Source organism: Mus pahari, chromosome 11 (genome assembly GCF_900095145.1).
Source record: "Mus pahari chromosome 11, PAHARI_EIJ_v1.1, whole genome shotgun sequence".
Lineage (NCBI taxonomy): Eukaryota > Metazoa > Chordata > Mammalia > Rodentia > Muridae > Mus > Mus pahari.
Genome location: NC_034600.1, coordinates 70545358 through 70572124, shown reverse-complemented (window position 1 = coordinate 70572124; position 26767 = coordinate 70545358). Strand labels below are relative to the sequence as shown.

At 49.0% G+C, this 26767-nt stretch overlaps 1 protein-coding gene across 4 annotated transcripts in view; it reads right to left on the bottom strand.

Annotated features, from left to right (window-relative positions):
- Positions 1-26767, bottom strand: part of Myo10 (myosin X) — a 193209-nt gene that overhangs the window by 19382 nt on the left and 147060 nt on the right. For 3 of the 4 annotated variants that reach the window (XM_021208651.2, XM_029544108.1, XM_029544109.1), the window contains 9 exons: positions 17960-18084; positions 17645-17759; positions 16023-16129; positions 14320-14547; positions 13724-13772; positions 12290-13180; positions 11274-11397; positions 9220-9463; positions 1337-1432 (listed from right to left, as the gene is read on the bottom strand). In XM_021208651.2, coding sequence (XP_021064310.1) covers positions 1337-1432; positions 9220-9463; positions 11274-11397; positions 12290-13180; positions 13724-13772; positions 14320-14547; positions 16023-16129; positions 17645-17759; positions 17960-18084 — 1979 coding nt within the window. Of the gene's footprint in view, positions 1-1336; positions 1433-9219; positions 9464-11273; positions 11398-12289; positions 13181-13723; positions 13773-14319; positions 14548-16022; positions 16130-17644; positions 17760-17959; positions 18085-19864; positions 20168-26767 lie in introns of those variants that run through there. The other variant, XM_029544106.1, reaches the window with a different exon arrangement.

The following is a 26767-nucleotide window of genomic DNA, read 5'->3' as shown; positions in this document are numbered from 1 at the left end:
AACTTACACATTTCTTATGAATCATGTATAATTTTAAATCTATAAAGGGATTCTTTTTTTTTTTTTTACGTGTTCCACTAGTCAAGGAAAACCGGGTTTGGCTAAAAACCTTCCAAATGTTAAATTTAGCACGTCCATTATAGCACAAACAGACAGAGCAACTGCCACATGCCAGGCCTATAATTCAGCCGAGGATTCGAGGGCAGTCTCTGGACCACAGAAAGCCACGTGTGGTCTCTAGGAGTCCCAGACAGAATGTTGGGGCTGTAATTTCAGGGCTGCTTGTTTTCCCAGTTTGTGCTATAATTTATGAGTCCAGCCAGGGCTTCAGTCTGTTCCCATGGGAAGAACTGCTTTCTGGCGTTCTGACCTTTCGTGTTGCTGCTGTGGTGGTAGATCAACTTAAAGGCACTGGAATGGCAGGCAGGAAGGAGAGAGGAAGGAGAAAGCCAGGAGCAAGACGGATCAACGGCAATCTCTAATGACTTCTGGGCAGGACACTGAACAGCACAAGCTGCTTGCTGTCATCCCCAGAGACTACCACCTAGTACTGCTCAGGGCAGGTGACAACTGCCTCCCACCATGGGCCAAGAATGGACAAGACACTCCACTGTGTCCTAGACTCTACAAAGCCCGTGATTTGTGTCACTGAAGAGCAAATGTCATTTTCCCCTCGCTGTGTCTCCTCCCTATGCTCCAAAGACAGGCAGCTTACACCAGCCAGCGAGTGACTCCACGTTCACCTCGCCTCAGCCAGAGACTGGAGCCTCTTCGGAAAGAAAAGCAGGAGGGTGTGTCGACTCCACAGGACTGAGCCTGTATACTATTCCTGTGTGTGCCTTTTCTGTTACTCGGTGTACACACTATAAATAATGACACCTACCCCACAGGACTGACTGGGAACCAAATGAGTTAATGTTAGTTAACGGCTTGTCCACTGAGTCCTCCAAGGCAGAGACCTTCAGATCCTCTGCACACCACAGTTCTATTATTCCTTAAGTAGAGGACAGCTAAGGCAATGGACTGTTCCTTATGTCTCTGTACAAATTCTTTACTTCTATAGCCCAAAAACATCCACAGGGAGAGGTTTGTCTGATCCAGTGGTATTTGAAGCTGAGACATTGCTGTGTTTGAACACATCTGCTAAGACAAGATTCCCTAAGGGACAAGACGTACATCTCCTATACCTCTTTAACTGTCCCAATAGAAAAGCCCAACTGAAAACCTAAAATCCCTTCAAAGGCAACAGAATAAACAGTGTCTGCATGGGGCTCACGCCTGAACTCGAGGGGAGGGGGAGGGCATGGGGAGGCGGCAGCCCATCCCCAGACCTCACCTGGCATCTTCGGGGGACTCCGCGATGAGATGGAAGGTCCTGTCGGCCAGGATGATGTCGATCCCGTTCTCTTTGCTTGTGTTGTCTATGATCTCCCTGCAAGACACAAAGGCAGAGTGGAAATCAAGAGTGCAAGATTCTCAGGGATAGCTGAGGAAGGCAGCCTTACCAAATGACCATGTGGGGAGTGTTTTAGAAATTATATACCATGCCTCATCCCCTCTCCAACCCCACCAAGTTATAAGAGATTCCTGAGATTCCTAGGAGGTCCTCGAGACTGAAGATAGTGAATGCTACATCACATACACTATGGCGTTGCCCATGCAGTGTAGAGGGTGCCTGGCTGAGAACACCTGAGACCGAGGGGTTTATACTTCAGAACAGGACCCACATCTACACATGGATGCATTTATTTCTCATCCACACACAGCCTGAAGACATTTGTTTTGTGTGAAGCAGAAGGTACGGGATGGGGCTATACTCCAGCTTTCTGAATGCAGTTCTATAGTGATTTCCACATGCCTGGAGTTTGACTGTAACCAGTCATGAGAGGTTGGAGTGGAATTTCCCACTTGGGGCATCTTAGTAGCATTCCAAACCTGGAATGTTCTAGATTTTGGATTTTCAGATTGGGACATACAACCCGTGCAAGAATCTGAACTGTAAAGCTTACTTTACCAATCAGACGCAGCAAGGGTGATCAACATCAACACAGAATAACAGTAAACCCAACACACACCACACACACACACTCACACACAAACACACACACACACACACGCACGCACACACACATGCGCACACACACACACACACACACACACACACACTCACAGAGGTAAGTGACCATTCTCTATTTTTCTCCCTCTAGATATTAATTTTTTTCTAACCGGGGTTTTTTGACCACACGTAACTGAAATCATGAACATGAATGAAATGAAGGGCTACTCTCCAGAGGACCTCCAGGGGGCGCAAGACTCCCCTGTGCTCGCAATAGTGCCTCTGCAGTGGGCTTAGGGATGGGGTGGGGAGGGAGGAAGGTGCCAGGGTGTTTCCCTGGTGACTCTCTGCACAGTGGACACCCCATGTCTGACTCTGCTCAGAGCCCAGCAAAGCCTTCCTCTGCCCTCTGCCTGGTGCACAATTGGAGGAAACCCAGGAGGCAGCCTGGTCCGTGTGAGCTCCTTCCCTCGTTACCACTCCCTAGCTCCTATGCTGGATATGGGATCAAAGCAGGTACTTACAGGAAGGACTCCAAAGAGGGCATTAGCTATGACGCTCCACTATTGTGAACAGGCTAAGGCTCTTGGGGCTGAAAATTGTTTTTCTCTTCCTTTAGTTTCTCTACTCCAGCCCCCTCTCCCACCCCCCTTCTCCAATGCTGGGGTTGAATCCTGGCCCGGTGCATGGTGGACAAGCACTCTACCACTGAGCTACATCACATCTGTATGTTTTATTGAGATAGAGTCTCTTTAGATAGCCAGGTGGGCCTCAAAGTGGCAAGTCTTCTGCCTCTGCCTTTAGAGTGAGGACACAGACGTGTGCTCCCTGGCTCATTCCTCACTCTCTTCTGAGAGCATGCTTGCCTTTCAGCCATGGAGGATGTAGGAAGACGTGTTTCCTTCATCTCAGACTTCTTAGCATTTAGACCATGGGTAGCATAAATTAGGTTCATTAGAAATGACCCAGTTGTGGGTATTTACTTGTTAAGCAGAACAAAGTGACCAAGAAAGGAGCTTCCCATCACAGGCTGAGGCCTGGCTGGTACCTGGCTGGCATTCCCTCTCCATCACTGCCTCCTAAAGGCCAACCTGCCTGGTACCTGGCATACCCTCTCCCCATCACTGCCTCCTGCAGGCTTCAGAGCCAGGGCAGACCTTGATGTCATCCTGATCTCCTTTAGACACTCCCTAATTAACATCAGAGACTCAGTGACTGGGACAGGTTAACTAAATGAGGGTAAAACACAAGAAGATATCAGGATCGGACCAGAGCTGGCAATGTACTTGAAGCTAGAATGGTCTTGAGAATCTGCCCGTTTGCTTTGATATATGAAGCAGTGAATTTATTCACAGCAGAGCATACCAACATAACTGAAATTCTAACAGGCTGGAAACAATAAATATGGCGTGACCACATTTCTGGACTCACTGAAGCAAAGCTAAATGTATTTTGGGCCCCAGGCATGGCTCAGCAGGCAGTTAAGAGCTCTTGCCGCTCTTCCAGGGGCAGAGTTTGATTGCTAGCACCATGTCAGGCAGCTCACGGAGGCCTGTAAGCTTCAAGGAGACCTGAGGCCCTCCCTTCTTCTGGCCTTTGTGAGTACGCACATATATGTAAACAACCCCTTCCAACACAAATACACATAAATAAAAATCCGAGTTTTAAAAGAACAACCTAAACACAGATGGATTGTAATGTGGAAATCCTGTAGGATCAGGGGACAGAGAAATGAGGGTAAAGGTGATGGGGGAGAGCCAACTCCACAGTTGCCCTCTGGACTGCACAGTTGCCCTCTGATTTGCACGCATGCATCATGGCACATGCACTCACACACATGAGGCATGTACACACCAATAATAAAACCCGAGTGAAAAGGCGTAGCCCATGGTGCCTCCTCTGTACGGAGAGGGTGGCCCAGTGGGTCTCATGATGGATGCCACCCTAATTTGCTCTCCATTGATGGGATAAACACCATGACGAAAAGCAACCCAGGCAGGGAAGAGTTATTGGTTACACGTCCAGATCACAGTCTACTACCGGGAGAAGCCAGGGCAGGAAGTGAGCAGAGGCCATGGAGGGATGGCAGCTACTGGCTTCCTCAAAATGGCACGGTTAGCCTGCTTTCTTTTTCTTTTTCTTTTTCTTTTTTTTTTGTTTTTTTTTGAGACAGGGTTTCTCTGTATAGCCTTGGCTGTCCTGGAACTCACGTTGTAGACCAGGCTGGCCTCGAACTCAGAAATCCACCTGCCTCTCTCTGCCTCCCGAGGGCTGGGATTAAAGGTGTGTGCCACCACGCCCAGCTAGCCTGCTTTCTTATGTCACCCAGGGCCACCTGTTTAGGGCTAGCACTCCTCACAGTGGTCTAGCCTCTCTTACATCAAGCACAAATCAAGAAAATGTCCCCACATGGAGGGGCCTGCTAGCCAATCCAACCAAGGCACTGTCTCGGCTGAAGTCTCCTCCTCCCAAATGACCCTGGCTTGGGTCAAGTTGCTAAAAGCCAACCAGCACAGACGCTCCTATGCAGAAGAACGACCCGCAGGGATACTGGCTCTTTCCCTCTCAAGGATTCAGACCCTCCCTCCACGTATGTAAAGGAGGCTTCAGCTCCGAACCTCAAAATCCCGGAAATGCTCAGAAACACAGGCAGGGCCCAAGGAGCGAATCCGCTTCTCTGAAGCGAAGAGGGTGGTGCTGTTGATGGGGCTCCAGTGTAGCTGGGCTCCAGTTCAAGACTTCCCCCAAATGGTGACTAAGAAATAAGAAAGCCAAGGCCTTCTGTTGAGAGAGCCTCGATCTAAAGAGAGCAGAGGGCGCCTGGTCCGTCATGTTAGGAAACAAGCTCTCAGAGATGACTGGACGGACAGGAAACAGATTGAGGATTACGTGGGCCTGTTGAATTCTGCCGGTCCAGATGTGGGGCTACTGTGGGAATCCCGCAGAGCTGCAGTGCCTGGAACCCACCCACCCTGTTAAGCCCACATGTGCAGGAAGATACACGGGAAAACAAAAACAATGAAGTGGTCAGTGCCCGAGGATGCAAAGGGTCCCACTGATTTCCTGGAACCAGAGGGCAAAGGGAAAGGCAAGCATTGAGCTTGACTGTGCTATACAAAGAGCACCTCAGGGTAACCACGGGCAGTAACCATTAGGAAATGTTTTCTTTATAGAGACACTTTAGACAATAGGAGAGTCCAACAACAGCAGACTCCAAGTACTCAGCAGAAAGAATTACTCCTAAACTGAACACGTGTAAGTTTTATCAAAATTCCCTTAATATAAATATTTATGACATTCACTTTGTACTGGGTATTATGAGGAATCGACAGGTAATTTATCATATAGGGGAAGGAGTAGGTTGTACACAAACACCATGCCATTTTGCAGAGCCTAGGTATCTACTTATAGATCTGGGCACTCCTGAGGTGGGGGTGGAGATGAGGGAAAGACACACAGCGCAGGAAACAATACTCTAGAGATGACCGTAGCAAACTTCTTGTGACCCTTAAAGAATTCTTATATTTACTTAACAAGCCAAACATTCAAGTAGAAGCCATCAATTATGAAACAGTGTTACACTCTTAGGGAGAAAAAGGACTTCACTTGATCACTCTGGAGGAACAAGGACTAATCACTGAGACACTGGGAAGAGGAAGAACAGGCTCGGCGAGTGTAACCAGGGAAGCCTAGAAACCTGGGGGAAGAATCTCTGACTCCAGCTGCACATGAAAGACAGGACAGAGGTGATGGGACTCTATAAGCCAGAAGACGTGCGATCTTAAGTCAACCAGACATGTCCAACCCACAGAAAGGGTCCCACGGCCCAGGATGGCTGGGAATGTGGGCCAGACGTACTGTGCGGTTTTGTGGAGTTTTTTGTTTGTTTTGTTTTGTTGGTTTTCCTTTTCTCATATTATTGTACAGCTTTTGAGCGTGCACCTTATGACAGTGTTGTGCTGCAGTGTCAAAAGGTTGGGCACAGGCCTTACTGGATTTGGATTAAAAGAAGGAGTCTACAAAAGCAAGAAAACCAAGAGAGCAGACTTCGCTGGGCTGATGAGGCAACTGTGGGAAACATGGCAGGAATCTATGGTAGGAGGTGGCACTCTCAATCTGGTGCGAATGGATTGTGTTCCCCAAAGAGTCCCTAAAAGCATACTAACATATTTACAAGAGATGACGCCAGCGACCCTGCATGGGTGGAGAGTCACTGAAGCAAGGTAAGGACATGAATTTTGTTTTCCCCTATTCTTGTGTGCACTGAATGGTTTTGTGTGTCAAGCTGGCACAAGCTAGAGTCATCACCGAGGAAGGAGCCTCTGTTGAGGAAACGCCTCCATGAGATCCAGCTGTAAGGCGTTTTCCCAATCAGTGATCAATGGGGGAAGACCCAGCCCATGGTGGGTGGTTCCATCCCTGGGCTGGGGGTCCTGGGTTCTATAAAAAGGCAGGCTGAACAAGTTTGTAAGCAGCAGCCCTCCATGGCCTCTGCATCGGCTCTCGACTCCAGGTTCCTGCCCTGTCTGAGTTCCTGTCCTGACTTCCTCCAGTGAAGGACTATGATCTGGAAATATAAGCCAAATAAACCCTTCCTCCCCACTTGTTTTTTTGTTTTTGTTTTGTTTTGTTTTTTAAAGATTTATTTATTATTATATGTAAGTACACTGTAGCTGTCTTTAGAAACCACAGAACAGAGCGTCAGATCTCATTACAGATGGTTGTGAGCCACCATGTGGTTGCTGGGATTTGAACTCAGGACCTTTGGAAGAGCAGTCAGTGCTCTTAATGGCTGAGCCATCTCTCCAGCCCCCCACATGGTTTTTTGGTCATGGTGCTCTGTTGCAACAATAGAAACCCTGACTAAGGAGGGGTGTGGGTGGCAAAGAAAACAGGACACGATGCTGTCCCTTGGTGTCTGAGGCTCTAGGACTCGCCTCAGACACTACCAGCAGCTGCTGCAGTTCCTCACATCTGTATGTGACCCGAGCATTCTCTCCTATACGCTGCCATATCTAGGTCACCAGTAATACCCGCTGCTGTCCCACGCTGTGTCAGCAACAGCCAGGGACAAGCCTGTATCAGTGTATTCAGGAGCCGTGCTTGAACTTTGCAGACCCAAACTCCCTCAAATCTAATCTTGCTCCTAATGAATCCCCATAGGACAGCCTGGAAAGACCCCAAAGTCTGTTGTTCGTTCCTTGTTATTGGTTCGAAAATCAAATATACAAACGCCTTGTCTTGCCTCCTTTTCCTTTCCACATTCCCATGAGGAATTTTCCTAAGTTGCTGACACTCGCTCATGGAGAACAATCTTCCATTGTTAAGGCTGGTGGGTGACTCCTGGGGCTAATTTCATCTCTCAAAGCTCATTTTGCCACTTTCCAAATATTTGTGGTTTCCTGGTTCTCAGTAGCGTGGGGTACAGGTTATTCTTAAACAATCAGATTTTTATGCCCAGTACCTAGCTAACTGGGAAAAATGGCTGATCCCTGCCCCAGCTAATTTCTAAAAACATTAAAATTTAACAAAAACAGTGGTCCCTTGACAGTTCAGAGCCTTGCTTCTAGAAGGGCTGGAGTGGTTGTGCAGAATTCAAACAGCAGCTCTGTTCTTCCAGTGTGGGGGAATCGCAGGCGAGGGGTTAGTACACACATCACAGCTAGAAGCTAGTGATTCATCTTCAAACACGCCTGTCAATCAGCTGCCCATTCAGCTGCTGTATGGCAGCCAGAGCGAGGAAGAACTAGAAGGGGCCGGCCGCTCCACATGAGGGCTCTCCACCAGTCACGTCTGCCTTCACTTTTCCCAGTTTGTTGAGATAGGCTCTCACCATATAGGTCAGGCCGACCCACTCTCTAGTAGCCCAGGCTTGCCTCAAAGTTACTTTTTCTACCTCAGCCTTCCGGAGGAGCTGAGTTCAGAGGTGTGCATTATACCTGGCTTTGTTCAAGACAACTTCCTCTGCGGACGCAGCATCACGTTTCCAGTGGGTGTATGTTCAGGGGCCTGTCTACCGTGTGAGAAGCAACATCTGCATGCAATCACAACCGCATATAAATAAATGCATAAGTAAGTAAATAAAGTGAATTATTCCAAGACTGAGGCTTGCTTTCCAGTTCTTTCACAATTCAACCTAGTAAAGCGAACTGTCAAGACTGTCTGAGTATCTCTACCAGTCTCCTGCCGCCAAGAACTCACGGGCTAGTGAGACAGTTAAGTGACTGCTATGCAAGCTGCTCTCGGACCTAGGCTCAGAGCCTACTTTAAACATCTGGGTGTGATGGGAAGAGGCGTGTAGACCAAACCCAACTGTGCTAATGCACTTGCGTTGGGGCCTCAACGGCGCATACTAGCCACACATACCCCTCTCCTTACAATGCCTCTAGCAACCTCTTGCTAACGCAGGACACTCCTGCCAGCCATGGGTCACACGCATACCTACTCTAAACACTGGAATACATTTCTCCACCTCTTATCTACCATCAAATGTGAACAGTCTCTGGTCCAACATACTCCAGTTATAGCCAGGGAGAAGGGACTGAAAGGAGCCCACTGGGCCTGAAATTATTTTGAGTCCATGTTCCCTGTAAGCGAACACTTAGCAAGTCACCCCATTTAACACCTTATGCCTACATGTAATTAAAAGCCAATGCGTTATGGGAAGGGACATATACAGCAAAGGTTACATAACTACAATCTGTCCATCAAAATAGAGAACCGCCCATATTACACCCCTAAGTATAGCCTATTGCTCCTTTTAGAAAGACTCCCCCAGGTGGCCTGCTGTACCTACAGGGAATTTCTGTGTCTGTTCTTGTCTGTACCATCAATTTGCTTTTGAATAGCGTCTCCTCTTCCTTGCTAAGTTGGTAAGGGAAAATAAAAGCCAGCCTAGTGTGTTGGCACAATCAGCAAGCCCAGCACTGGGGAGACAGACGGGGGAGGATTTTGTAGGGCATGCTGGCCAGGCAGCCTAACCTATTTGGCAAGTCCCAAGCCCCAGGGACAGACTGTCTCTAAAAGGCGGCTTCTGAGGAACGGTACTCTACATTGATGTCAGCTCCCATATACACACACACACACACACACACACACACACACACACACACACACACGTGCATGCATCAGCTTATTCAATAAGCCGAGCTGCAGGAACATACTTGGCCGTGCGGACTTCCACGGTGCCCTTGAGCTTCTCCTCGCTGTCGTTTTCAAAGTACATCAGCTTGGACTGGCGAAGGACAAACCAGCGCTTCTTCCAGTTCCTCCGGGACAGTGTGGAGGAGCCGCCGCCTTTCTTGTGCAGCCAGCCTTGCTTGAGGGCTTCCTGCTTGGAGCGGAACCACAGGAAGGTCTCGTCCTTCAGGACACACCAGCGGCGCTTCCAGGAGTTCATTAAGCCACCTGTTTCCCCCACCCCCAAGAAAGGGCAGAGAAAGGGTTACAAAATCAATCAAGCCAAGCCACAAAATCCACAGGCCATTTTGAGCCTTGCCTCAGCCGACACGCACTCAACAGACCCTTGCTCGGTGGAGGAGGGGCTTGGGGTTTCTGCTTGGTGTGCATAAGATGATCCGGCCCGGCTGTATCATCCAAGAATGTTGTTCTACCTGACAGACAAAATGGCTCCTCCTCAGTTATCTGAGAAGTCTCCTTAAGCAGCCTACATGGCAGTAGTCAGTGATTGACAATCTACCCAGGAATGACTTGGGGCATGAGCAAGCCCCAGTCCCACGGTCTCCTCCAAGTGCCCCAGAGCAGTGGACTGACAGTGTCAAAGGTCGTGCCATTCCTCCCTTATAGGACAGACGCAGGAATAAGCACCGTCAGGGGTGCTAGCATTGGTGGCAAGGTCTCATTTCCAGGGTAGGAGGATAGCCTGTGTTTTGGGCAAACACATCTTCTCATAGGAAGACATCTGAACATGGATTACGGATGCAAGGCAAGAGGCTGAGACTATAACAAGCGATCAGGAGTGCAGAGTGACGTGGTCAGACTGCAAAACTGAGAAGATGCTGGTGGAAGCAGAGCTAGCTGCCTGCCTCCCTCCCTGCTTGTCGTGTGGGACTGAGGGGCAAACCAAGGACCACGGCCTTCTAGGCCACCTAACCTATTCTGCCCACCACACCTCAGTCCATTTCTTAACTTTATTTGGAGCTAAGGTCTTGATCATCAAGATGCGCAGGCTGCCCACAGGCCTGCCCTCCTTCAGCTTCTGAGGGACTAGGACAATAGGCACATGCCACCACACTGGGCAGATAATGTCTTCTAACTGAGATAACATGGGAGAATGCATACAGGGTTACCTTTTCTAGGATGGCCTGACCTTGTTAGGCCAAGACTCCCCACAGACGCAGGAGAGGCCTCCTACTGCCCTCACTCAGAAATCACTATAAAACAGTACACAGAGAACACAATCTATTTCTACAGCTCCCTATAAAACTGCAGATACAAGGAGGGCACCTTGTTTCTGTTATCCTGCCTTGTCTCCACGCCCTGGACCTCTGAGAAACACTCGGGTTCCCACTCTGTCCATCTATGTGAATCTGCCAGCGAATCCTGGTGTTGGTTACAGCTTCTCATTATGCTGGACCCAGACAGGGGCTCCAGCACCAAAACACCTAAGCACAAGCAGGAGTCTGTAATGCAATCGATTCCTAAACGACAGGTGCCTGGAGGCTTTTAATGTTCAGTATTTAAGTGCAGCATGTTTGATGTTGAACAGCAACGAGAATCAATGCTGAAAAATCTTATCAAAAAGTAGGTATGGTGGGTAGTCTCCATGGGATTCAGCATATTTTTTGAGGTTGTGTGTGCGTGTGTTTGTGTGCGTGTGCGTGTGTGTTTGTTGGAGGGTATGGGGGTTTATTAGAATGGGTCCCAGTGACTTCCGGCAGTGACTGAATTCACATTTGCTTGCATGTATGTATATGTGATTGAGAAAGAGATGCCAGGTGAAGAGTGTGACCAAAAATGGATGCTGCATATTTACAAACTCTTCACCCTACCTATCTCCTACCCCCTAGCAAGGGAGTCAAGTTACATTTGTCAGGGCAGTAACAGCCACACTGCATCTACCAATGTTCTCCATTCAGCTAAATGGCATGCCACCCAGTGAGGGGACTTTTCATAGCTTTTCCCCCACACCAGGCTGTGGGGAGCTGAAGGCTGTATCCCTCCCACACCCAGGGCTATAGAGAGCTGAAGGCTGTACCTTTCATGTACAGAAAGCTGTGGAAATAGGGCAGTGTGACGCAGCTATACACAGAGTCTCGCCGGTAGGAGAGTTCGTCATCCGTATCAAACCTGGAGTCAAAGTCCTCCTCGCTGTCTTCAAACTGGAGGAGGAGACAGAGGAGGAGAGGCAGCGGTGAGCAAAGGACAGGGAGCGGGTTAGCATGGGCTAACCATCTACAGCACCACACAACTGAGGAGGAGCTCCGGACTCAGGACGGCACTGCTACTGTGGCTGCCAGGGACTTCAGAATTACAGAGTACTCGGACACAGGGTCTGCCAGTGAGCTAACTTGACGCCTACGATACAAGCGGACTCTAATCCAGAGACTCCAAGCTAAAAAGGATGTTTAAGGGTCTCATTTTAATCAAGCCACACAAGAGTTAAAGAAACTCTTAAGTTGCTATGCCAAAAATACTGGCCAAATCTGAGGAACTAAAGACAAGATTTAATACATAAGAGGAAAAAAACAAAAAACAAAAAAACAAACGTAAGAAAAAAAAAAAAGAACAGAACATGTTTAAACCATACAGATCCCTCCTTATCAAAAGAAATACATTGAGTGGCTTGGACTGTACGGAAAGTTCTTCAATACAGGAGAGTGAGTGGGCCAGCTTCCTTAGGGTCTGCAGAAAGGCCATGCTGAGCCTCATTTTTTAAGATGCCAGTATAGGCCTATCTATGACCGCACCATCCTGAATATGCCTAATCTTATCTCCAACCTGTCAGGAGTTTATGGCTTGGCAGATGGCTCTGCTAGTGAAGTGCCTACATTACCTGAGTGGATTCTCAAAGTCTATGTAAAAACAGCTAGAATTGTTTAGACCTGCTTATAACCCTAGCACTAGGGAATAGAGGCAGGAGGATCTCCCGGCTCACTGGCCAGCATAGCCCACTATAGCCTCCTGGGTGAGGTCTAGGTCAATGAGAGCCCTCCCACCCCATCCCACACCCCACTCTCCTACAGGGACCAGACAGCAGATACAGATACTCACGGAGGACTGCGCCCCTTCTGAGCTGAACCGGTACGCTCCGGAACTGTTGTAGGTTCCCACGGAATATCTGTAGTCGGGGGACCACTGGCTTCCGTAGGAGTTGGAGAAAGTCACGCTGCTGCCTGACGTGATGGCGCCATCCTCGTAATCGTCCTGGTCGTAGTCATAGTCGCCGTCGGGGGAGGGCAGGTCCCCGTTGTTCTGCGGCATGCAGTAGGTGGACTCCCCGCTGGAGGAGTTGTGCAGGCTAGCTGAGTCCTGCACGGATGCAGCAAGAAGCACCGTACTGTCAGCACTGGGGCTGGTGGGCACCACCGTATAGTTCATGTAAGGGTCCTCCTCAGAGGAGTCGTCGCTCGTCCGGATGCCGCTCGTTCGCTGGTCGGAGTGGCCATGCTCGCTGGGGTTGGGCGAGTCCTTGAAGGCGTCGTCATCCGCCTCGAAGCCCTCGTCCACCTCCTCCTCCGCGGGGTAGGGCTGGCTGAAGTTGAAGTTCGGCTTCTCTCCGCTGGCGCTCTCCGCAAGCTCACTGAGCTCTTCGCCCGAAATCTCGCTCCCTACCGACAGGGAGCGCTCGATGTTGCGGACGCACTCGTCGATCTCGTCGAAGTTGAGCGACTCCAGGAACTCCTGGGCGGCGCGGCAGGCCTCGTCCTCCAGCCTGCGCAACTCCTCGTCCCGCAGCTGCTGCAGCTTCTGCAGGGAGGCCTCGGTCAACGACAGCTCCTGCCGCTCCTTCATGCGCTGCAGATCCTCGATTTCCTTCTCCAGGCGGAGGATCTCCTCCACCTGCTTGTTTTCCCTTTGCTTTTCCAGCTCCCGGGTCAGGTCCGCTTCCCTCTGGCTCTTCAGCAAGGCTTCCAATTCTTGCTGCCTCCTTGTCTCTGCCTCCTGGACCCCGGGCAAGGTGGGTTTTAGAACAAGCACCTTCTTCTTTTTCTACACCCTGAACTGTGGCCCCACCCAACTGACAGGCTGAAGTCCTAACCCCAGCGCCTCAGAACAACAACTATGGTTGGACATAGGGCTTTTAGCTGGGTGACTGAGTTAAAATGAGGTGGGGCCCGATGACCTGGGCCCGCATCCAATCTGAATGGCATCCTTATGAAAAGAGGACAGTGGGAGACAGACACCAGGAAATAAATATCAAGGAAGGACCATGGTGTAAGTGAGGTGGCCACCCATGGAAATGGCACAGAATGCGATGGCATCTCTAAGACATTAACATGGTTGTTGCTTTGCCACAGAGAAGCCATACTTCGATTCACACTGAAAGCTCAAGGCCTTCTCTACACTCCATACCACTGTGCTGGGTAAGAGAGTGCCCCTGAAACATCCCCTCAGCCTGCGTTCCCACTACTTTGTTTCCATTCTGAATCCCAATGTCCAGGACTAAGCAGGAAGGTAAGCCCCAGAAATCCCTGCGTTCCTCACCTGCTGGGCACGGAGGAGGTCCGCTTCTCTTTGCGCTCGCTCTCTTTCTCTAAGAACAGGAAAAAGCAGCTGGTGAGAATCAACAACCCTGACACCAATCTTTACCAGCTCTCCTCCTCAGGCGGTGCTGGGGGGCTCGTCTATCCCAGGCAGACACTCTATCGCCCAGCTGCGTGCGCAGCCCGGAGAAGATCTTTGCCAGTTAAGGAGGAAGGGGGTTGGGGAGAGGTCTCGGTCTGTAAGGAGCTGGCTTTATGAACAGGAGCCCTGAGTTCAGACCCTCTGCATCCACGCGGTGTGAACTGCAGCGGCACACACCTGGAATTCCAGCGCGGGAGGAGCAGGAGCAGGTGGCACCGTGCGGCTCAGTCAGCCGGCCCTGATCGATAAGGCGACTGACTCAACCCCTGCCCTCCACGTGCACGCAGGCACGTACGCATGCTCACAGGCACGCAGGTTCAGCCAGCCTGCTTAGATTTGTAAGCTTCGGGGCCAGCGGAGAGCTCTCCGGGTCCCCTGGGAATCCCTAACGGGCCAACAAGGGTAACCCTCCCGGTGAAGGTGAACGGTTCTGTTTCAGCAGGCGGAGCACATACCTTTCCTCTTCCTCTCTCTTCTCCTCTTCCTCCCGCCTCTTCCTTTCCTCCAGCTCCCGTTTCTCAGCCAACAGCTGCCTGTAAACCCTGCGTGCCAGCCGTCCTCGGAGCTGCTTCTGGAAGACGATGGCTGCCTTTTTCAGGTGCAAAAATCTCTTCCTTGCGAGGAAAGCTCTGTAATTCTTCTGTATGGTCACCACACCACAGAGGACCTTTCTATATTGCTTTCTGCAAGAGAGAGCGGCCACCGAGGCATTGAGGCTGTGAGCCGGTCAAATGAGCTCACACCAGGACTATAAGACAAAACGAGAGGACCCAACGGCTATTGAGACAAAAGAAGGAGAGGACCCAGACTTGGACCCCATCTCTTATGGAGACTGGCAGTCAGAGGAGGAGACTTGGGCCTAAACAAAACAGGAGAAAAAACAAAAAAATAACACCAAACAAAAGAAAGTCAGAATGCAATCATTATCCTGGCTAAATAAAAAGTGACCCTAATATGAATTTAGTGTTTACCCAGTGTGCCATAAGCTGGGTAAACGCAGCCAAAGAGGACCTGATATGCTCTGCTGTTCATACAAACGCCATGGAAGCAAAACACGTGGGGCAGCAGGACAGCCCCATGCTTCATGAGAATGGACTGCCTAGCGTTTCACGTGGTCTGCAGAGTACAGCTGACCAAATGACCCCGAGTCAGAGTTGGTAGCACATTTCTTCAGTCTCAGCACCTGGGAGGCACAGGCAGAGAGCTCTGAGTTTGAGGCCAACTTGACCTACACTGTGAGTTCCACGCTGGCCAGGCCTAGCTACATAGTGAGATTTTTTTTATTACAAAGCAACCATAAAAGATGCAGTATCATTTTTGTAAGCAGCTAGGGAATGGGTCTCTAGACAAAGTGATACAGGCTGTGGATGCCTCGTCCCCCAACTTCAAATCTGCAATTTCTGGGATGCTGAGATCAATGATGCTTCCAAATGTTCAGAGTGTACAGGGAGTGGCTCGGCAGTTAAGGGCACTGAGTGCTCTTCCAGAGGACCAGGGTTCAATTCCTAGCACCCACACAGCAGCTAGCAAGCATCTGCACACGTGCTCGTGCACACACGCGCACACACACACACACACACACACAGAGTAACAGGAAGTATATACATGCAAGGCAAAACACCCATACATATAAAATGAAGTAGATCTTCATTCAGATTCCTGGGCTAGGGATGTAGTCAGGAGGCAGAACGTATGTGTAGGATATAGATAGGATGCAAGAACAAGTACTGGGGTAGGAGAATTCAATGTTTCAAAAAAAAAAAAAAAATCAGATCTTGGGATATTTTTGAATTGCTGACTGCCAATCAGGAGAGGCCAGGCAGATAAGAGATTCCAATATGAAAAACTCCAGAATCGGAAATCCTCGTGAGCCCTAGTGTTTAAGACAAGACACACACTCAGGTAGCAACACTACAGGACAGAGCCGCACCCCAAAGGCTTTGGTGGAGCCCATGCAGCAGTGAGTCTCCGTGTGACTGCTAAGTGTGCAGCAGAAGCAGGAAGTGACTGACAGTCTGTCCAGGTGAGGCTTACAGGGTGACTGCTGGGGTCACTTACAGAGATCTGACCCTGGGTACCTCTGCACTCCCACAAACCACCCTACTGGGGGTCACAGCCCTCCTAGAGCTTCATGCCCCTCCCCAGGTGTGCTTCTTACCGGGCCAAGTAGCCTAAGATGTGAGCTCGGATCACCATGGCTGCACGGTCAATCTCCTCTTCCCGCCTCTTTTCCAGTTTCTGCTCCAAGGATTCTCGAAGGAAGACCTGCCCACGAAGGGGACAAGTGTCAGAGGAAAAGAATAGGAAAAAAAAAAGTCAGGGCCTGCCTTTTGGGGCAACATCTGTTTCCTTTCTCTTGGCAGTCTGTTATAAACTCCCACAATGAGGCTTTTCAATCCAGGGCATTTTACAGGCCCAACTGCCGTAGACTAGATTCTAAAATCCAATCAGGACATCTGACAAGAAAATCACAAAAGCACAGAGAGTCAAGCCACATCCTCCTGTTATGGTTACAGTCAACAGGTGTCAGATCGCCATTAAGGTTCCTAGAGTCTCTTGCCATTGTGGCCAGGGCTCACTAGGTCACACACCAGCAATGCTCCTATACAAGAGTCTTAGTGGAAAGAGACACAGAGACTGGCATAGGAAGAGGAGAGGCGAAGGAATGAATCCAAGAATATCGGAAGGTATCATAATTTTGGTATCTTGTGGGAACCTGCCTTCTCTCCATGCCTGCTAAGCAATTACCATCAACCTATGTTAGCTTCAAAGGTTTACTCGCACAAAAATACATACTGACACCAAGAAGGTGGCTCTGGGCTCCGGAGAGACGGCTCAGTGGTTAGGAACACTTGCTGTTCTTCCAGGGGACCCAAATTTGATTCCTAGCACCCACATCAAGTGAATCATGATTACCCATAACTCCCAGTTCCCAGGGGTCCCACTCCTCTTCTGACCTCCATGGCCACCTGCACTCATGTGCACATACCCACACACAGACACGTAGTTAAAAACAAAATAAATCTTTTTAGAAAAAGAGGGGAAAGAAATTAAGGAATCTGAGAGTGTAATTTAGTGGTAAGAGTTGAGTGCTTAGCATACAGTATGTATGAAATTCTGAGTTCAATTCACACCACACACACACACACACACACAGAGTCTAATAATCAAGTTCGAAGGTGGAAAAGAAGCTCACTCGTTCAATGGTTACAAATACACCAGGTTCAGGAATGAATAAACTACAGGTTCTTCCAGGCTCATTCTGGTCAATGGTCTCCTTGATCTCATGCTGGCCAACTTAGTTGCATCTGACAGCAAGACTTGGCAGGACTTGGCTTTAGCATCTTTCAATTTTGCACAGATGCAGATGTGAGAACTCTCTCAGTCAAAGCATTTGACCTAACTCTCACCTGGAGTAAGGGGTTAGAGGACCCTGCTATAGCAGGACTGCCAGATGTGGGTCTTATAGTTCTTGGCTGAGGTTTTGGCAACCCACAGGGTTTCAGGCTGTCTGCTGGTCTCCCACACAATACCTGCGGTGGCAGCAGGGGTAGACACATACAGAAGCCAAAGGAGAGTGGGCAGGCTTTGAAGTTTCACTCCTGAGGTGCTGGGGGTTGCTTGTAGATCCACACTTGACTGCCTGCTACATACACACACTCTCCACATGAACCATTAGGATGTTAACAACCACCACTCAGCAGTATTTGGGAATGGTACAGCCTTGGGCATCTGCAGTCCCCTGGGCAGGCGTGGTGGCGGTTGTCCCTGCCACTGTACCTTGGTCTTCCCCAGCTGCCACTGGCTGTTAGAAGCATCGTAGACCTGCAGGAGCACAGTGCACTTCCCTCGGATGTCCTCAGGCAGGGCCAAGTTCCTCATCAGCACTTTATACCTGTGGCAGAGGGGGCACAGCATTATCTTTGCTACTTGTTCTCTCCCATCCCTTGTGAAGAGAGAAGGGAGGAAGAGGGGATATGGGGGGGGGGGAAGGGGAGAGGGAGAGAGAGAGGGAGGGAGAGAGAGAGAAGGAATGAGAGAAAGAAAAGAGGAAAAGCCAGAGGGAAGAGAGAATGGCATTTAGCTCCTCCTTGCCTTTTGTAAAAGTCCTGAAAGGATCTTCTGACCGCATACCCTGCTTTCCGAATCCTCACCGTCTCCAGCATTCCTGAGTAGCGCAGCTGGTTGAGCACGACCGCCTGATCAAACTGGTCTGGCATCTAAACCATGAGGTTGGGTAGAGTTAGATGACACAGCACCCATAAGGCCACCCTTGCCAGGCTTCTAGGAAGCACGTGTGCATACACAGTAATTTAGAGCCTACACAAAATATACACTGGCAAACAAATGTACGTCTGCAAAGTGAAGTCACTGGTCCCCCGGCTCCGGAACGACATTGCTGTGCCCACCAGCCTGCTTACTGCTTCATATCTTTTGCCAATTTAATCTCAGTAGATACTTCAGCATGTATCACGGTTTAATGCAATCACCATACCATTATTGTGTCTTGAAAGGTACCAACAATTCTTAAACCATCAATGTCCACCTTCAAACATGCCATAAAGTGTCCATGGCACAAAGACACTGCTGCTGTTCACTCTCATCTCTGTGATCACTTTTTTCAAAAGTCTAAAGTGTCATGCACACACCGCTGTTTATTAAACTTAGGATATAGAGGTGTTTCCTCAGCTGAATAATAACAGTATTCACTGAGAAGCACACATGACATGGACTTACACACACACACACACACACACACACACACACACACACAGAGGAATGGGGGGGGGTTGAAATGCCAGAGGATAAGAGAGACAAGACGACTCCGAGTTTGTTCCAGCTTGATACCCCACTCATTGCGAGTCCCACCAGAAGCGAGCCCAAGGACACACAGGCCTGAGGGAGGAGTGGGGCCAAGACGCCTCCTCTGTGCGCTCCCAGCTCTGCTCTGCAGCTGCCAGGGGGCACGGCTGCTGAACCATCCTCTTGTAGGGAAAAGCAGAGTGGGTCATTTCCCACTTGCAGCTTTTTGGATGACGATCGCTCTTCTACTCCAGGCCCCTAGTCCCCTTAATTAACTTGCATGCTGTTATTCTATAGAAGTCTAATGAAAGGACCGAAAGACGACGGAGCCATACTGTTGGAAAGTCCACAAAACACAGTGGCTTACTCCCTGACCCTTAAAAAAAACACACAATGAGCCATGAACACCAAAGTAGGTTTAAAGCTAGGGTATTCTACAGTTTTAAAAACTAAAATTAAGACAGAGCGCGCGTGTGCGCTCTCTCTCTCTCTCTCTCTCTCTCTCTCTCTCTCTCACACACACACACACACACACACACACACACACACACACACACACACACACACACACACACACACACACACACACACACACACACACACACAGATGAACAGCTGTCTCTGGCAGGCAGACTTCTCCCAAGAATGTCTTACACAAACACGGTGGTCAGGTTGTCTTTACTTAGCTGTATTCTATCCAACTCTAGCCAGCAATTTACGGCAAGCGGCCAGTGGCTTGCTTGGATTTTTAGTCTATGCAGTAAGGCTATGAAAACCAAATCAGCCCTGACATACTTTAACCTCTGGCTTAAAGCATGGTAAGTGGCTGCTCTAAATGCATTTGTCTGTGGCACTTTGGGCTTTATAGATTAGAAAATAACATCTAAGCAGTAATGATCTACAAGGAACAGCACTGAGTTTATTTACAAAGTGAATATCAAAGAAAGTGTCAGACTGTTTCAATTTGGTTACACTCTGTTGGAAGCAGGGAAACTTTTAACTGGCTTAAAGATGTGAGGTTCAGAGGGAGAATTCTTAACACTCCTCTCCTTCAGCTGTGGCTGTGCCTGACCCACATTCTGGCCCTGCCGCCTTTTCCTTCCTCCATATAATTCCTTAGCCTGGCACCCAAGGTATTAAAACATTCTGAAATATACGACTCTGGGGGCCACCCCTCCACGCCCGATCAACACTCACCATCTTCCTGTGTCTCCGAAGGACATTCCACCTTCTGTTAGGCTCTCAGGCCAAACTTCATACGGGAAAACAACTGCCACCCTGACCTTTTCCCCACAGCTAAAGACTTGGAACAATAATGAACACCATTCCTGTGCTTTAAAAAGTGCCCGGTCACCATGACAACTCCTTCCACTCCGGGCTAATTAGTGTGGTGTGGTTCTAGGAGTAGATACAGCTCCGGGAAGGGAGTGAAGGACGCTGGGAGCTGTAGCTTTTTGCGGCCCTCCCAGTGCCATTGTGTTCCTGCCCCTTCCCAGTAATTTAACCGGGGGAAGGGGGATCTATAGGCCGATTGTCGCCCTGGGCAACCCGCCTCCGGGTGGTCACGAGGGGGCAACCCTGGCTCTCCATTGGCGCTTCGGTTTTCAGTGGCAACTTCCTTTTCTGGTGAATTTAACTTTCAAAGATGTCACAGCTGGAGGCTGGACAAGGAGCATTTTGCTTTTCAAAGCCAGCCTAATGCTTGCTAGTCCTCGAGGGTTACCAGTTCTCCGAGGCGGGGCTGCACCCCAACAAAGACAGCCTGCAGAGCTCTAAGAGCTAGGTTTTTATGAGAACAAATAGACTGGATTTTTGGAAGGAACAGTTCTAACCCCAGGCAATTACAGCCCCAGCTAGATGGCTTTGTGGATAGTTATTAAACACCTACTATGTGCAAGATTTTTTTTTTTTTTTTGTGATTCATACTTGTGGAAGATTCACTACAGTGGGGACTGCATTTTTGTCCACAAGTTTTCTGAAGTTTGGCAGTTGTCTGTCAGCTGTGTCAAAAATCATTACTGATCAGGGCTGTAGAGACAGTCAGTGGAGTAAAGGTGCATCTAAATGAAAGCTGGGCACAGTGGTACTTCTGTGACCCCAATGCTGGGCAGCAGAGACAGGCAGATCTTAGGAACTCACTAGGCCAGCTAGCCTAACCCAAACAGAGAGTTCCAGCCAGACTCCCAGCTGGGAGGCAGAGGCAGGTGGAATTCTGAGTTCAAGGCCACCCTGGTCTACAGAGTGAGTCCCATGACAGCCAGGGATACACAGAGAAATCCTGACTGGAAATACCCCCACCCCCCCTCTCTCCCCCCAAAACAAACAACAACAGAGAGCTCCAGGTTCAGTAGGAGGCCTTGACTCAAAAATTATCTGGTAAGTCACTGAAGTGGCTCAGAAGGTAAAGGTGTATGCACCAGAATTTTACCCCAGGGACACACAGTAGAAGGGAACCAACTCCACCCAAAAATATGCCCCTTTCAAAGGTAGATTGAATAATCTAAAGGAAAAAAAATTGACAAGCAGTAGAAGTTACCTGAAGTTAGGTTCTGGCCTCCAGACACACACACACACACACCATATAAAGTCTAATATTATACTGTATTTAACATACACAGAGAAAGACAGGAAGGGACCTGGCCATCAAGGCAGGCGTACCTGCTGACTCACTAATGGCATTATAGTTATGGGGGTAACTAACCCCTTTCTGCTCTGAGGCCTGTTCCTCAGGCAGGAATCCCTATCTGATGCAGGAATGTCAGAGTCCAAGGCTGGGACCCGGGTCCTGGGAGGCGGGTGGGTGGAGCTACCACAGTTGCTTTGCAAAATGCTCACGTGGTCAAACTGCCTTCTAACTGTTCCTAATGATTGGTGCTGCCCTCAGCCTTGGTCAGGGGCGTTTATATAGACACACAACTGGTTGAATGGTGGAGAATAAGAGACTGTTGGGTGCTCTCAACCCTCAGTAGGCCACCTACATCACCTTCCAAGGCTCAGCAAATAACAAGGCGGTAGGAGTGCTGAGACATGCCCTCTTCTGAGAAGTGGCCTGGCTATGACACTTGTGATCTCACAGTAGCTGTGCCTGCTTGCCCAGGCTCAAGCTAGTCACCATCCCAACAAAGGTGTCACAGGGGCTCAAAAGGCCCTGCCCATCACGGGCAAGCTACTGGCAGTTGACAGCTCCTGAGAAGGAGAGTGAACTTTCTTCTAATATGTGGCCCCTGGTAGGTTGGTCATGTCATTAGATGCTCCTACCCCTGCCCACATGCATAAAGACAACACTAACTGGACCCCTTTTTCAATAAATAAATAAATAAATATGATACCAAGCTAGGAGAAGGGAGGCGGCGGCGATTTAACCTAGATTCATACATGTGTATGAATGAGAACGAAAAAGATTGTTTTTTAAAAGACAAAAAAAACCCAACAACAACAACAACAAAAAAAAAAACAGCAGAGAGTAAAAAGCAAGAGCACCCAGGCAGGATGTGACCTTGAACCAGGAAGGGAAGGCTCACTGTAATGGAGAGAAGCAGCAGAGACTAACAGACTAAGGGATGGAGTACACAAAGTTTTAGTCTGAGTGCACCTTTAAAGCCATTTCAGAATAGTCCAACTTCATGTGTGCTCATGACTGTGCGGGTGCACACAGGTACGAGGAATGCATTTACTTGAACACAGATGAGGAGATGACGTAGGCAACCTTAAGTATTCTGCCTCAGGCCCTGTCCACATTCTTTTTTTTTTTTTAAGGTTTATTAATTTTACTTCATTACTACATCTAATGACATGACCAACCTACCAGGGGCCACACACTAGAATCGAGTTGCCTCTCCTTACCAGGAGCTGTCAACGGCCAGTATTCTTGTCAGTTAGGGGCAGGGCCTTACAGTACTTGCAGGCAGTTAAGTCACCCAGTGTGGGTGCAGGTAACTGAACCTAGGTCCTCTGCAAGAGCAGGGCTCATGGATACAAAGGCCTGACTGTCTATCTTCTGTGATGGAATATAATTCGGCCTAGAAAGGAATGGCCTGCCCACACAGGTTACAAACCATTCATGCTAAGGCAGTGCTTCTCGAACGTCCTAATGCGTCAACTCTAACACAGTTCCTCATGTTGTGGTGACCCCCATAAAATGAATTTCACTGCTCCATTCTAACTGTAATTTTGCTACTGTCATGAACTGTCATGTAAGTTTCTGTGTTTTCCCATGGTCTTAGAGAACTCCTGTGCTAAGTGAAAGAATCCATCACAAAAGATCACACATTCTATGAAACAATTCAAACTGAATCTCGGAGAAGAGGGAAACAGAGAGAAACAGAGAGTGGAGCCACACAGCAGGAGTGAGGTGGGACAGAGAAAGGCAGAATCTCATTGTGATGGAGAATTGTGTTCCAAGTGCTGACCTTGCCCAGGGCTGCACACCTGGGAAACCTCCAAAAGCCAATGAAACTGTGTTTCAAGGAGTCACACGAGGTGCCTGAACTGGCTGGTCCTGCACGGGCCTGTTCTTTTTTTTTTTTTGGTTTTTCGAGACAGGGTTTCTCTGTATAGCCTTGGCTGTCCTGGAACTCACTTTGTAGACCAGGCTGGCCTCGAACTCAGAAATCCGCCTGCCTCTGCCTCCCAAGTGCTGGGATTAAAGGCGTGCGCCACCACACCCGGCTCACGGGCCTGGGGCCTGTTCTTACAGTTACAGGAGACTGAGGCAGGAGGATGGGACAAGTTCAAAGTCTGTTCTGCGTAGAGAGTTCCAGGCCAGTAAGGGTTGTGGGCAAGTGTGACCTTGTCTCAAAGACAAACAATACAAAACCCAAGTAAAATAACTCCAAATAAAAGGCCGGGTATCTACTGCCTGACAGCAGGAGACTGAGCCCGAGGAATGTAAGGCAGGAGCAGCCTGGGCTGTAGAAGAGCCCATCTCTGACTGCAGTGCAGCCAAGGGAAGTAGGTCAGTGAAGACTTGACTCACTCCGGTAAAGCTCCAAGCTTGCTCCCCAGCCATGGCGAAAGTTTGACAAGAAAGCACGTTAAAGGCCCAGCAGGCACCTGGGCTGTTTAACTGCCTAAGGGCTGAAGGGAAGGGAAAGTCGGCCTGCTGGAGACAGGAGGAAACACACTTTTAACTTATGCTTGAGGAATTTAGTCAAATACAGGAAGAGAAAGAAAGAAAGAAAGAAAGAAAGAAAGAAAGAAAGAAAGAAAGAAAGAAAGAAAGAAAGAAAGAAAGAAAGAAAGAAAGAAGAAAAGAAAAGATCTCTTAGGAAGTGTAAAAAGAGAAGAAAGTATTCTTCAGTCTGAAATAAGATGGCAAAATGCCTAGACAACAGGGTAAGTTAAATAAGTCATGGGCACTTGTTTGCCACCGGAAATTTAAATACGAGGGCACCAGGGGACCTGGGAATGAGGGGCAGAGGCTTCACAGTGGAGACAGAGACCAATGTGTACACCCTTCTAAATCTGCTTGGCCCAAAATGTGACCCAGCCTTGGGTCATGCACATCACCCAACAGGGACGGTGTCACCTGCCTTTGGTAAAGGGATATTTCACCTGTACTTAGTAAATCAAAGAAAACTGACTGAGTTTCTTATCTGTGGACCTTTCATCTGTCTGTCTGCCTGCCTGCCTACCTGACTAATCACTGTGGTCTTCTCTGTGTGTGTCTGTATAGCTCAGAGGGCCATCTCAGCTGTCATTGCTTAGGAGAGATTTCCTTATCTTTTGAGACAGACTCTCTCTCTCTCACTGAGACCTAGTTCACTGATGACTAGCTGGCCGGGGAGACCCAGACACTCCCCGTTTCTTCTTTTGCTGGGCACACAAGGATGCGCCAGCCTGCCCAGCTTTCTGAGTTGATTCTAGAGACTGACCTCACATCCTGACTGAGCTGTCCTTCTGGCCTGTGCCTCCTTTAACGTTAGGATGTCACTGAGTCAGCTGAGCATGGGGAAAACAATCCACAAACCTCAAGAAAAGCCTGGCAAAGCGCAGGTACGACAACCCTGCCCGCCGCAGGGCGCTAGCCGGAGCGCCACACGCTGATGAGGTACCAGGGCACCCACAACCCCAGGACTAGGATAGAGACCTCTGTACACCCTTGAGTTCCCTAAGCGAACACTGGAGAATGCTGCATAACACAGTAAGAAGGGTGGGTACCTAAGTCAGGTCAGAGGGCGGCCATGCAACTGGTTCTAATTTCACTGAGCAATGACTGCAGCTTGGAATGATGCCCCCCCCCCACCCCCCCGGCTATGGTCTCGAACCATCACTCTGCAGAGCTCTACCATCCATCACTGCTGCACTACACTTAACATGATGATCTACAGGGTTTTTTTTTAAAACGTTGGATTTGAAAGGCAGGAAATGACTGTCTCTGGAAGAGATGCAGTGTCATGCATATCTGACTATAAATTCATAATGAGTTGTGATGACTTCACAGCTCATTGTAACTACCACCATGATTACCTTGGTTTATTTTATTTATTTATTTATTTATTTATTTATGAGGCAAAGTCTCATATACTTCAAACTTGAGTAGCCCAGAATGACCTTCAACTGACCTTCCAGCCTCCAGAGTCCTGAGAGTTTGCCTCATTTACTTGGTAGTGGGAGCTAAAAATAGGGCTTCGCATAGGTTAGGCAAACATCCTCCCAACTGAGCTACACCCCTAGCCCATAGCAAGTCGCAAAACTGAAGGAATTTCACACCATTCAACCTCAAGTCCTTCCTTTAAGGAAGGAATTCCCAATCCCCAGCGCAGGCCAGCATGGGCAGGAAGGAGCTGCAGGCTGCCTGCTCTTGCTTCACAGTGAGGAAGCCTTCCTGTTTGGTCAGCACAGAGCACCCTAGCAGAGCCTCTGCTGGCTTGGGTGGCTTGTTCACTGTATTCCCTGGAATGATCCGCTGAAAGCAAGAGAGATTTTTTTCTCAAGCCAAGCCATGAGCCTGGGGCTCAGCTCCGTGCCAGGGCTCTCTCTTGCTTACACCAGGCCCGAATCCCTGGCACCAGACAAATAAAAACTGCAGTTAGGAAAGCCAACTTTGAAGAGTTTTGCTTCCTTGGAAACAAATGCTGTCTGTGGGTCAGATCCGCGTACATCAGGCCTAACTGTGGATCACTGGCAAATGATGCGCTCTGCTCGGTGGTGTTCCCGGAAGCAAATCTGCTGGAAATACATTATCCAGATTTTAGCATCAAACGGCTGGGGGCCAATCTCTCCGTTGCTGACTTGGTTCAACATGCAATTAAAACAAATAAACAAACAAAAAAAGTCCAGTTTTTGTCACGCATGGTGACGTATACCTGTAGCCTAGCATTTGGGAGGCCAAGGAAGAGGATTGCTGAGGGGAGATCGGGAAGGGAACCTGCGGTCTCTATTTTCCAGAGCAGGAGGGACAGTTGGGGCCACTTACGCAGCGATGCAGGCAGAGATGCAGGCGCAGAGGTCATTAATCTGCCAACAGGTCCTGTTGACCTTCTAGACTTCAGTGGTCTCTCTCCTTAATGACTGGGCAAGACCAAGTGTAAAGTGACACCCTGTGTGTGCCACAGCCACCCTCTGAATCCAGTGGCTGGTCCAGTGGGACCCTCCTGACCTAGTACCTGGATTGATTTGCATTTACAAATGGCAACAGCGGTAAACACTGAACTAATGTTTCCAGTAGGAAGCTCAACCACAAACCTACCAGCAACAGCATCAGTGCCGTGGAAAGCGAGCTTGTACTCCAATTTTAGGCATCAGTTTTAGCAATTCTATTAGATAGGCTTCATTGCTACCCCTCTTTTGATAGATGCACTCAATCCCTGAAGCACAGAGAAGTTGATTAGCTTGTCTAGGGTCACAGAGCACATGCCTGCCAGACTCAGAAGTTTCTGCTAAGACCTCGCTAGCCACACTTGCAAGGTATACATTCAGGAAGGGGGTGGGAAATGTCCCCAGTATCAAAGTATTTCTTATTTAATAGTAGATAGAGTCCATTTCTGGGATATTGAATCCTAAGGACAAGGGACTGAGGTGTGTATTTTACATATCAAAGCAGACCTGGCCTCTAGGTTCTCCCAGCATCCCTCAGTCCCTACCTGGCATGCCCCCCCC